This window comes from Herpailurus yagouaroundi, unplaced genomic scaffold (assembly GCF_014898765.1).
Source record: "Herpailurus yagouaroundi ecotype Mexico unplaced genomic scaffold, PumYag 29, whole genome shotgun sequence".
NCBI lineage: Eukaryota > Metazoa > Chordata > Mammalia > Carnivora > Felidae > Herpailurus > Herpailurus yagouaroundi.
In genome coordinates, this window is record NW_024412377.1 from 50361491 (window position 1) to 50374947 (window position 13457).

General features: G+C 41.1%; 1 protein-coding gene across 11 annotated transcripts in view; it reads right to left on the minus strand.

The window, feature by feature from the left end:
* The window catches only part of EBF1 (EBF transcription factor 1), a 390763-nt gene that overhangs the window by 361128 nt on the left and 16178 nt on the right, over positions 1-13457 (minus strand). For all 11 annotated transcript variants that reach the window (XM_040443447.1, XM_040443429.1, XM_040443441.1 and 8 more), the window contains exon 6: positions 4634-4702. In XM_040443447.1, the coding sequence (XP_040299381.1) occupies positions 4634-4702 (69 nt within the window). The remainder of the gene's footprint in view (positions 1-4633; positions 4703-13457) is intronic.

Below are 13457 nucleotides of genomic sequence, written 5' to 3' on the forward strand. Positions count from 1 at the left end.
TCTAGATGTGGAAAATCTTTAGACATCCTGGAAAAGACAGATGCAGGCTTTTATTGCTTTTTGGGACATCCTCGGGTAAGTGTGGCCTGAAGAGCAGTAATTCTAAACAAGCTAGGTTTCTCATGTTATAAAATTCATGTATTTTTTTAAATGTTGCATCACAAGGCTTACATCTCAAACACAGATACAGGGATCTCATAAATGGAACAGAAAGACAAATCTGTTAAAGTTATAGTAAGCAAATGCAAAATTTTTAGAGTTGTATTAGTCAACAGGCTTTAAAAATCCATGTTTTTAATACTGGCTGTGAAGAACTCAGAACTTGCAGGTTAGTCAAGCCACATTATATCTCAGAAGGACTATGTCTAAATTCACAGGAGACAGGAAAACATAATTTGAAGGAGGATGTCACCCTTTATTATTTCTATTCATTAAAAGAGAAAATTCCACTTGTTAACTGCTCAGGATCCACGGTACAAGGACACGAAGAATTGAGGACTTCTTTTCTCCCTTTACTTAGTCTATTTCATCAATCACACTGACCCTAAATTGAAAAACCAAACAAACAAATATTGAGCTGTACCCTACTCTGCCCTACCGGAAATGAGCAAAACAAATCTGGCCGGAAACTTCGGGGCTCTGTGTGAAAGGAATCCTATAGTATAATTTGGAGAAAGAAATGTTTTTGTAATACCATCTGTATCCATCCATGTCATTGCTCAAAGATACTTTAGCGAGTCAAGGATAGGAAAATAAAGATTTTTTTGAAGCAAATCAAGAATGGCTGGTAATTCTAAGTAGATACGGAATAACAGTCTGCATACTTCAGATATTCAGTCCAAGTATTTATAAAGAAGTTTCCACATAGAAAATGGAAGATTTTTTTTTTTTAGATTCAGAAAAACTGGGTTCCCAATTCAGACTACCCTATGTGACTTTTGTCATTATCATCTTTTCTGATTCTTACAAAGTAAACCTAATTAAGAACCTCCCTCATTAGTCTTCCAGAAAAATTAGCACAGCTTATGCTAATTACTCCTGCAAAATTTAATAAACTCGTTGAAATGGGAATAGTCTAATGAGGTTTTATTTATTGAACTAAGATAACTCCAAGGAAAAAGGTTAGGACACAAGGATATGCAATGTGGTAATAAAACTACAATTTATTCAATTTCTAAACACGAATTTTATTGCAAACCTTTTAAATTCAAATATGAGTTACTGTGCGAATATGTTAAATCAATCTCCACCTTAATTTAATAACAGCAAGTCAGTTTTTACTTTTTACTTTAACAATAATTACCACACATAGCCGTTTACCTCAATGATAATGAAATTTGCTGTTATTAGTTCCTGGTCATCAGTTATTAAACATAATGCATTTGACTTTTTCCATGTCTACACAGCCTGCATATCTGGATCATTGGGCACAGCCTGGTCTTTATAATTCTTAATCAAGCCATTTGGCATCGGGCAGGAATACAACCTAGCAGTCAACTATACCTTCTACATTTACAGAAATTGTCCTCTCAACTTTTCTGAAATGACTTGACAAATTTTCACAAATGTAGAAAGAATTTGGGTCATACGTTTCTTACTTGGTTGCATGCTATGATAAAAGAAGGAAGTAGAAACCCATTTTCTAAATCGATATGCAACTGCTGATTTTGTTAATTCCACTTTTCTGATGAAATATGCCAAGCTGATGTCCCCAAGTCACTAGCAGCGAATAATACAGCCAAAATTTAACACAGAAATAGCTTACCCTGCACCACTACCGTATGACCAGAAAACCTCTTCTATCTATCCTATAAATAGTTTTCCTGAATAACCACTGCTAAAAGTCTTTTGACTGATAAAAATAGCAGTGTTCTTCCAAAATCCGAAGGACAAGCAAAGGGAGCTAAAAATTATTGGTGCCCAAAAGGTGACTTCGTGTTAAAACTATGCTAAATCCTAACACAGTGATTGCCTGTATCTTCAGCTCTATAATTGCACATTGTATGCATCTTGTAAAAACAGTTACTGTTGCTACTGAATGCAGGCGCCATAACCTATTTTTGCAAAATATGCAGGGATTCACATCCATAAATCTGAAAGCAAATCAAACCCTAAGCACGTAACGCAGATATTATGCAATCGGTAATATAGAATCAAATTGGAAACTATGAAATTCAAACACGGTTGCCGTCCTTTTTTTTTCCTTTGCAGCAATATCATGGAATTGAAAAATCTTTTCTATTTTGCCCTTCCTTGTGTAAGTTCTTTTCTTGTTGTTATTTTCTTCTCTCGTTGTTAAAAATGAAAGTTTCGCCTATCAGCATAGACAGGACTGGAGCTTTTAAAACCTTTGGCAGACTCAAGGACAAATAAATTCTGAAAACTCAGATGCAAATAAAAATAGCTAAATGGGGTTTTGCATATCAGCTGGCATCACTGCTTGAAAAGACAGTTCATGGGAGACAGTGGCAATCGCCAGCAAATAAACATATGTTGAGATTTCTGCAGATACACTGGGTTTCAGCCGTTTTTAAAATACTCCTCTCTTAAGGGACCAACGTTGGTTACACACTGTTTTCTACTTTGTCAAACCAAAAAGAAAAAAAAGTGAAAAGGATAAATGTCATGAGCAATATCTCTAAAGCCACCAACAGTATAAAGTGCATACTTATTTTGCCTAAATTGTTTGAATTACCCCAGCCAAGAAAAGGTTTTAAGTACCCTACTGGGACAGATGCAAGGCGGCAACAATAGAAGCCACACTAATGCAATCCAGGTAACACAATCCTGTTTCAAAAACACGGGGCCGGGCTAATTACAGCGCTGCTGAGTCAAGTTTCTTATGCCATCGCAACCCGCAAGAACAGGTCAAAATCAAATGTTATTCAAACCACAGTCATATCAACCTTCTATATCAGAGTCACGGCTTAAAACCAAATGAAAAACTTAAAAGCTTAACCCATTCACAAGCAAAAAAAAAAAAAAAAAAAAAAATGTTTTCATTGCGGGTGGCAAGGTACGGTTCTTGCCATCATCTAAACCAAAAGGAACTGTGCGGCAGAACAAAATGCTTACAGTTTCCAAGTTTTGGGGAATATTTGGGCTGGTCCTTTGATCACAACACTTTCTTTTTAACAGAAGCATAAGAAAAACTTGCTCAAAGTAACAAATGGTTTTTTGAAGAGATGTATTTAAATAAAACAAAACAGCATAAAGGTTATATTTATTTTTGACCTTTTTCATTTGAAGATTTATCTTCCACTGCAGGAGAAGGAATCACATGACTGGCATGTCTGCTCTCGCAAATAAACATGCTACTCTAACACCACGGGCAGCACGCGCAACTCACTGCATAGTGAACATTCACACGTGTTCGCTTTGAATCAAGTATATTAGTACTCAGTTATCAAGCAAAGGTGTATGCTTTGGGTGAATATTAGAGATATACTTAGTTAAGATGTCTAATTGAAATGTAAGCTTTAGAGAGCTACTTGGCAATCAAAATTGGGTTGAAGCTTGTGGAACCACATAAGTCAAAATCAATAAATCAATGTTTTGACATAAATTATGATGAAGCAGTTTTTCAGTTAACTGAAAAACAAGAAAGTAAGCCCCCAAAAGGTAAAGAATTGGAAACACAGATGGATAGGGTTGTTTGTTTTTAATCAGTATTTCCAAACCCAGAAAGGAACTTTTGGTCAGCCGTTCATTTCCTCAATGAGGGATCTGTCAGTCTAATTTGCAAGACTCTTTTCCAGCTACTGGAGGATGCTAGCTAGCTCTTTTCCTCACTGACAACTGACAGCATCTATAAACCTTCCAGGCCATTTAACTCTCAATGAGTAATGCTATGTAACAAATGGTTTCTCATACATTGAAACATGGTTTCTCATGTTTCTATACAATGAATTTCAATAATTAAAATGTAAAATGAATATTTGGAATGCGACTTTGCATAATATGTGCACACACTGACTCCAAACTGCACCAAACAACTAAAACAAATTTATTGTTCTATAGTGATTTACTTGGTCATGTCAGATTAGTAATATGGGTCTGTTGAAAAACACAATAATTAAGACAAGCAGGATAAATTAATCAACTTATAATACAGTATGAGCTACCATCAAATGCGGGAGATAACGGTAGAAAGTCTTGGTTCACAGATCTCTTTAAAACTGCTTTTATGCATAAATAAAACCTTAAAATGTAGATGGATTACGTCCAACAGAACTACTGTAGCTAAAAGTGATAACGATTCAAACATTTTTCAAATAAAAGTTAAATATTTATAAGCACCCAACCACATTTCATAAATCACAAACTATTATTATTTTATTTCTGAAGCTTCCTGGCACAGCATGAGGATTGAGCCACAGAAAGTCAGGAAAGAAAGAAATACTCCTTTAAGAGCATGAATCATACACAAAACCGAAGCAATCCAAGAAAACAGGCCTCCAAAGAACATTCCATATGGTTTTCCCAGGAATCGCAAGAGCTCGGCGCAGCTTAGTCATGACCAACAGGCAAATTTCGGCCACATGCATTCCTACCCCTTGCCCATGAGCGACACAAGGCAGGTGTTTCATTATAATGAGGAATAAGAATCCAGTGAAAGTAGAGTGGTCCCTACCTGTCAATTATCACTGGATCTGAGGGAGTCTCATTTCGGTTGCCACAGCTTTTCTTGTCACAACAGCGGCTATGGAGCAAAAACGAAAGGATTTAGTACAACCATTACAATGTAAAATCATCATTTAGGCAGACAGAAGGTTCAAATTGCTGGGTTGCAAATGCTAGAATTACCACAAAGCCATACCTGGCAATCAACGGATCCCTGGGACAGAAAATTCTATGTGGGTCACCTATGGGTTAATGGCCAGGCTTAACCTCTCCCTGAACAAAGAAGGAAGGAGGAAGAGGGACTCTGCTGGAGCCACGACTGACAGCCCTAAGATGGGGTCTCCCCATCACTGCCCGCAGTATTGAAGAGTTCACTGTGAAATGCATTATTATTACATCTACCCAATAAGAATATTCAGGGTTGTGGGTGGCTCAAACGTTCTTCCCTCAAGATCACACTAATTGTGTGGAACGCGTCAATAATGAGGTATGAGTGATTTCTCCCCCTCCAGTCATTTTGTATTAAATGGATTCCTTTTTCTTTTCCTTTCTCTTTCAGGAGAGACGTTTCCTTCAACCCCAGCCTGCCCAAAATCCTAAAGCTCTAACTGTTTGCTTTTGAACCATCTTCATGAGAATAAAAGTACAACATAGTAACGAAGACAAAGAAAAGGCAAGATAAAAGAAAGTGGAGATCCACACGTTCTCTGGCTTCTGTGTCCTGTGCTGGCCACCATTTACGTTTTCTGGAAGCATTATGGACAGTTGATCCAAAGGCTACCACAGCCCTGACAATGGACGCTCTTAATTAGGTTAGGAAAAAAGCAGCCATAGGCAAGAAAAGCACCCACTATCAAAATCCCACCCCAGCTGTGCTGATAAGGCTGTCAGTTTTTGTAAAACTGGGATGCTTGTAAGGGGTGAAAAATTAAGGTTTTTGAAAATTACCCACAGTCAATGGAAAACTGTCCATCTGAGCCTTGTTCGCAAATAAAATATGTGTGCACTGGTCAGTCCACACCCAGGGGCACACTATAAAAGCACATGTTTGATCAGTCAAGGAGGCAAGGAAGTTATCCAGGTGTTATACACTGCCATGCACCACAAATAAAATATGCACTTTTCTCCCTTCTTACACAGACATGGATGCACGCACAGAAACACACAGACACACACAGACACACACAGACACACACACACACACACACACACACACACACACACACACTTTACTTAGTGAATCACAGAGCCTAAATTTAGGGAGCTGCTGGAGACAACCAAACATTGAACTTCATTTTCAGGACCCAGAAATATACTTTTGGATAGACAGTCTTTCACCAAAGTTGGTTGGGTAGACTTTCCTGGCTGTAACTCTATCTCTGAGAAGAGAATCAGCTTCCAAATTTGGTGTTAATTCTCTTTGTCTCTCATATCTTCAGAAAGTAATAGTAAGAACTGTATCTCCTTTGTCAAAGCCCCAGCTAAAAGTCACTCTGTCCACCTTATAGCCTTTCCTTTCCAGATTCAAAGGGAACTATTTCCCTTAGGCCTAAGTTCTGCTATGCCAGTACTATGGACATAGAAAGCCCAAATATCCCAATACCCAAGAAACAGATGAGAAAACAAGGGAATGAGAAGTACAGTGATTGGAATGCTTACCAAAAAGTAATAATTTAAAAACTAAACCCCATCATCCCTTAACTCTGATCCCCTACACCTTCATATCAAGGGCTTTCCAGAGGAGCATGGTGGTTAAAAACACTGGCTCCAGAATCAGACAGAGCTACCTATGTGATCTTAAGCAAGGTAATCTCTCCCAGAGAATCTTAGTTTTCTCATTTGTAAAATGGAACATCTGTGATCCCCACCTCAAGTGCCAAGGCACAGATTCAGGGCAATCAGGGTATAAAGCTGGGCTTTACAATGCCCTCCTAAGTGCTCAGTGAAGGGCAGTATTATTATCACCTCCTGCTCCTTCCTTATCCAACCTCCTCTTTCTCCAAACCTGAGCAAAGTTTCTCTGTGCTCTGCAGAAGCAGCAGGTCTCCAACCTATTCACAGAACCACATCCCCTTTACTCAGGGAGAAAACCAGTAGGTGGGAAGGCCTATCTCTCCTCATCATTTTCCTTTTTTTTCAAAACAGTGAGTGGGCAACGCAAGTCCCAATGGCTGAACCTTCATGCCAGGCCTATCTAGACTAAACATGCTCCAGGGACACGTCTACCTTGTATGATGACAATTTCAAAGTAGAACCTACATGTCTTGCTTGGTTCTCTCTCTCCTCACTGCCATACCTCTCCTCCACATCGCTTTCATCTCTCACTTGGACTTCTGCAGTGGCCTCCCATCTAGCCTCACTGCCTCCACTCTTTACTGCCTAAAACAGCCAGAGTGATCTTTCAAAGTGTCAATGGGACTGTGTCACTTCACTGCCCAAGACCTTTTAATGGCTTCCCCCAGCACTTAGAATAGATCTATGGCATGACATGATGCCAGACCACCTCCCAACCTCCTGTCACTCTCCTCTGACTTGCCAAGCTCCAACTTCACTGGCCAATTTCAATCTCTCCAATATGCCTCACTCAGTCTGACCTCAGGTCCAGACCTGGGCAGGTCTTCCCACCTGGTCTGTTCATCCTCCAACCCTCCCTAGTTAGCCAGTCTCTACTGCCTGTTGAGGCTCAGCCTCTATGCTCCTTCTCTGGAGAGGCTGGCCCTGACACCCTTCAGTTTTCTCCTGGTTCTTTCCTTTCAGGGCATTTAACACAATGCAAATAATATACTTATGTATAGATTTGTGTATTCTTTTTTTGTTACTATCTTTCTTCTTCCACCCCACTCCCCCACTAAGCCATATGCTTAATAAAGGAAGAAGCTGTCAATTTCATTTGCCTAATGAGTAGCTTAAGGCCTGAAATAGAAGGGAGAAGGTGAAGATTGATTGATTGATTGATTGATTGATCTAATGACTTCAAGAATGATGTAATGTACTGGGGGAAATACAATCCAAGAAAATAGGAAGGTGACAGATAGAGGAAGCCAAGCTGACCCTCAAAGCATGCACGGCAGGTGGAAGGAAGACTGACTCCCATCCCACCCCATACACCAAACCACCTGCCCCCCAGCAAGAGCCACACTAGGTCTGAGACTTGTCCTTTGACTGAAGCACTGTCTTGCTTCATCCCCTTAAAATAAAAACGCCCTTGAGCACAGCCAGATGAATTGAAGCATGGCATAAATGAGAACCATTTCTCTCTGCTGTGCCCCCAAGGGACCTAGGGGGAAAGGCAGATGTGAAGAACAGAAGTGTACAGGGAAAGATGGAACAGGAACAAGAGGGGGCAGTGAAGGAAAGAAGAGAAAACAAAATGAAGGGGCCAGAGGTCACTTAACACTTATAAAAAAAAACTTAATGCAAAGCATGAAGAATGTCCCCCAACAGGTTTCCTGTCTTTTGGGGGGGGGGGGTCATGTCACTGCACCACACAGTCGTCACTCCCAAAGTGGGCATCTTGGGCCCTGCTCTGTACCTGGGGTGGTGACAAAATAGTGTCCATGGGATGAGCTCCGCTTTAAAAATATACAGATATGCACATATATGTGTGTATACATATATATGTATGCATCTCTGTGTGTATTTATACACATGTACATATGGAATTATGTACAGGATTAAAAAGGATGAAGGTGGGTGTTTACACACTCTCAAGGAAAGAAGTCTAAATCAAATTGTGAATCGAGAAAGCCAAGTTGCTGAATAGTATATATGGTATGGTCCTATTTCTAGGAGAAAAAATGAAGGGGTGAAAGGAGAAGGGGAGGGGACGGGAAGAGTGAATGTGGCAAGGCCAGTTCACACCCTCACTTCACTCAAATCTCTAGGCAAAGTCACTGCCTTAGAAAGCCCTTCCCTGACTGACTGCTCCAGAGTGCTCCCTCATCCTGTCTCACTTTTCTCCCTAGCGCTCATCACGTTGTATTCCATACTTATTTGTCTGTTTCTTTACTGTCTGTCTTTCCATGAGGACAGGGGCTTAGACTGTTTCGTTCACCCCTAGAACCCCAGCAACTAGAACAGAGCCCAGGGCACAGGAGGCCCTCAGGAAATATGTTTTGAATAAATGAAGAGAAACTTCAGAGAAGAAACCTATAGGGAGTAGGATAAGAAGCAGGAAGGGAGAGGGGCGCCTGGGTGGCGCAGTTAAGCGTCCGACTTCAGCCAGGTCACGATCTCGCGGTCCGTGAGTTCGCGGTCCGTGAGTTCGCGGTCCGTGAGTTCGAGCCCCGCGTCGGGCTCTGGGCTGGTGGCTCGGAGCCTGGAGCCTGTTTCCGATTCTGTGTCTCCCTCTCTCTCTGCCCCTCCCCCGTTCATGCTCTGTCTCTCTCTGTCCCAAAAATAAATAAAAATGTTGAAAAAAAATTAAAAAAAAAAAAAAAGAAGCAGGAAGGGAGGGAGGGGATATATTTTGTTTCCATACTTCTGCAGTTTTCTATTTTGTATTGCAATATTACTTTCTATTAAAAAACTAGGAAAGTCAACCATAGGTTGGGGAACGAAGGTCTTCCTTTAGACTAAGATGACATCTATCCCCCTGCTGCTTCCTAGTTCTGAGCCCAGAGCCAAGCTGAGCAAAAACCAGTCCTTCTTCCCCACCATGGTCTTTCTGGCCCTTCTCTTTCATCTCTTGTCTAAACCTAGCTGCCCCCTCGTTCCTTCTACCAAACTCAGAGAGATCAAGAAAGGGACGCACCCCCTCCACCCCACATAAGACAGGTATTAACCAAACAGGACAGGATGAAGGGAGAACAGATTCACTTGTGTTTAAGGCAGAAGAGCACTCAGGCTGAAACACCACACTACATGGAACAGCAGACGTGAAAGCACTTTAAGGGAAAAGTTACTGTGTTAATGACAGAAATCTCAGTGCAATTATGTCCTCATCACTGTGTGACAGATGGATCTTCATCCATTGAAAACAGTGTTTCTTAAGCTCTTACTGTGCCAACCACAGACCTGGCGTTTGACCCCTAAAGTGTGCATCCATCAGGGGACTTGAAGTTTCCTAATTAACTTTGTCACAGAGCAAGGAGCCCACTATTTCACATCCCTTCTCAACCTGCAACCCAAGTGGCAGGAGAGCAGTGTGGTCTGTCACAGGAGTGGGTACCCAGCACCTGGTATCCTACAAACACTGCGGACTCAAAAGAGCATCCCTTTCCCCAGCAGGATCGTGCATCTCTCAGACAATTTTGCATAGCCAGGGAAAATCAAACGCATGAGTCTCTTCCTTAGCAGACTAACACAGGTGGCATATCTCTAGTGACCTGACACACAGCTTCATAAATCAGGGCAAGCAACATTTACATGTTTCCCAGTCATAGGACCTGCAGATCCTCATCTTAGGGACATGGAATCTCTTCCTAGAAGTAGAACTCCTTCGACTGGAGAAAAGCACCACCTCAATCTCTAAGCTTTACAACAGAAAATAAGATTTTCTTTCCTGTTTTGCCCAGGTGGCTACAGAATGAGATACATGAATTATATGAATAGTCTGATTAATACCGATAAGGGTAAGTTCACTCTTTCCCTTAGTTTACAAACATTGTCAAACTTTCCCACTCTCTTAAAAAAAAATTCTCTGGGGCCCCTGGGTGGCGCAGTCGGTTAAGCGTCCGACTTCAGCCAGGTCACGATCTCGCGGTCCGTGAGTTCGAGCCCCGCGTCAGGCTCTGGGCGGATGGCTCAGAGCCTGGAGCCTGTTTCCGATTCTGTGTCTCCCTCTCTCTCTGCCCCTCCCCCGTTCATGCTCTGTCTCTCTCTGTCCCAAAAATAAATAAAACGTTGAAAAAAAATTTTTTTTTTTAATTCTCCTTTACTCTTGAGTTAGTTTCTTCACTGCCCACCTTTCTCCTTGCCAGGGTCGCCAACATTCCTTGCCACCTTAACCCCATAAAATCTGGTTTCACGCCTCAGCACCTACTTGAATGTCTCCTCTCAAAGATCACCAATGGCTCTCTGGTGTTTTTCTTTCTTCAAGTCCATCAGGATCTCCTCAGCACTTATCCAAGATAGGGATCCATCTTGGATGGGGAGGGAAACACCCTCCTTTTATTGCTATGGCCAGTATGCTCAAGGTTCTTTTTCCTAATTCTTGAATATACTCTCCCTCCTTGCTAAATATGACCACTCCCCAAGAATGTACCCATGGCCTCTACTCTTTCTATTCTCCCACTCTTTCCAATCCCATTAAGTCCATAACTTCAGCTCCCCCTTTGGGAAAAGACTTCCAAAGCTAGTTATCTTTTACCCTGACACTCTCCCAGCTCCAGGCTGCAGCCTACCCACTGCAATCCTCTCCCCAGAGAAATCCTGCCAGACCACCAGCAAACGGACCCAGACACTTCTTCATATACCCTCTAAAACTCTTGTCCTATCTCACCACCCCCCCCCCATACCTACAGCTACTACCCACCTGCAGGTACATCCTCCCTTCTCAGAACAGCCACCATCTTTCGCTTCACCCCTCATCACAGACAACCCTGTCTACACTGTAGTGTGGCCTCCTGCTAATAGGTCGCATCTCCCAGGCTAACCTGTAAACTCTCTTATTGCAAGACCAGTCCTTTGGCTCTGCGTTCCACAGTGCTTTGCACATAGCAGGTGTTAAAAGAATGAATGAAAACATCCTTAACCACCAAACCTCAAATGAACAAAGTATGTTAATGTTATAGTAGGCAACACTCTTCAGTGTTCTTTTATCATCTTTCACTCTAAACAACTATGTACCAGGTACATAGGTAGACGCTGCAGATAACCGGGTCACTGTTATTAGTACTTCTGCTTCTACTAATATTACTGCTAATACCGCTGCTATTCCTGTGTCAGGCACCATGGTAAGTATTTACTGGGATTACAACATTTAATCCTAACAACCACCCTGGGAGAGAAGTAACATTTTCCCCCCATTTCACACATGGGACAACTAACAGAGGAAAGCTGAGTGACTTCTCTGCCTTCAAGGAGCTCTTAGCTCAGCAAAGGAGGACGGGTCCTGGGCACATGGTTACAATGTGCTGGGCACTATGAAGGAAAAGCATGGGATATAATAGGAATTCATAAAAAGGGACAAAACTCAGACCAAGGGCCAGAGATGCTTTCCTGAAGAAAACCGTGCTTAGGTAGAAATCCGAAGCACAAAATCAGAATAAGCCAGCAGTAGAGTAAGGAAGAACAGACTGTTTCAAGGGGCCAGGCTTGCCCTGGGAACTCATGGTCCCACAAGAGGCTGGGCACTGATAATGGAAAAAGAATGCTTTCCTAAACAGAACACCCATCCCCTGAAATCTTCCTGTGCACTGGAAGGAGAGAAAATCTGCCCTGGCCTGCCTGGGGCACTGGGAACTAGGACTCACCTACCAAGCATAGTTCCTATTTTCCATTTACATTTAAACACAGGATGTTGAGATGCACATATAATCAAATCCCTTATAGACTCCTGCTTTAAAAAATCCTGCAGGGGGCATATTTTTTAGAGAACTTAACCACTAAGTATTAGCAACATATAATGATAATTGGTACAATAGATTCCAACTTACCAAAAATGCAGAAACTCTCCCAGAATACCACAAAAAGAATTCTATGCCATCAAGTCTAAGAGGTTTTGTCTCAAAGACAGGCAATAATTATGATCTAATGGCAGTAAGTTATTTAGCCAGCTCATGCAATGGGGTTACCCTCTCAACAGAATAAAATATATATTTTTTTAATTTGCAACCACCTGAGACAAAACTCCCTGGTGTTTTTCTTTTTTTTTTTTTCTTTTTTTTTCTTTTTTCTTTGCCTGCAACAAAACAGAATCATCCAAGCCCTTTCTTGTCTATCTAAATTTTTGTGTCTTTACCATAGCTCCAATGTACTATAAATATACAGCTTTTGTGACATAAATGCAAAGTTTTATTGTGCTGTTAGCCTTGATAGAAAGCACTGCAGAAAGTTGTTTAGAAATTAAATATCTAAAACAAGCTATTTTAAAATCCAGGGCCCTCACTATTTCATGTCTGCAATGAAGAAATTTCATCTTGGGGAGAGCAAGCTGTCTTTCACACCATATGGCTAATGGTGGTGCATAGCAATTAGCCAGGCTGATTAATGGTGAACAGACTCTAATTTTATGCTTATAATTGAGCCTGCATTTGCACCCCTGGTGCAAATTCAGCACATCCCAACTTCCACTTACAACAGGCAAGAAATCAAGAGAAATAGGATGGTGTGGAAAGTGAGAATTTTTTTCCTAAAGCCCCCTAAAGAGCATCAGATTTGCAATTTAAAAGACTGTTAGCCACACAATAGATGACAGGTTTGTGTAATAGGGTCATGGCGGCCTGGTAAACAAACAGTACCCCTTACACATCTATAGGCAGCCAGGAAAACTGTAATCTGTAACATTAGCAGGATGACATTTTGAATATGGCTTTTCCCTCTTAGCCCCGCAGTACAAATATCATCATTTGCCTTCAGTGGCTTGAGAGTTTTATTTTTGCTATTTTTATGTTTCTGAAAAATAGAAAGAACATCAGCAGTAAAGCACGCCAACCAGCATAATAAAGTACTTTGGACCAATGAATTTTAAGAACAAGAAAAATATAAACTGCATTAATAGAGGGCAGGCTTATGTGTGAAAGGCATAATATATCTTTAAGTATTTTAAGAATAGAATTATTTCCAGCATAGTCCAAACATGTACAGATATGAGATGCAAATCTATGATACGTAGACATTAGTTGGCTTATTGTTCGAGATCCATCTTTCTGCCTGTCCCTTATTTGCTAGAA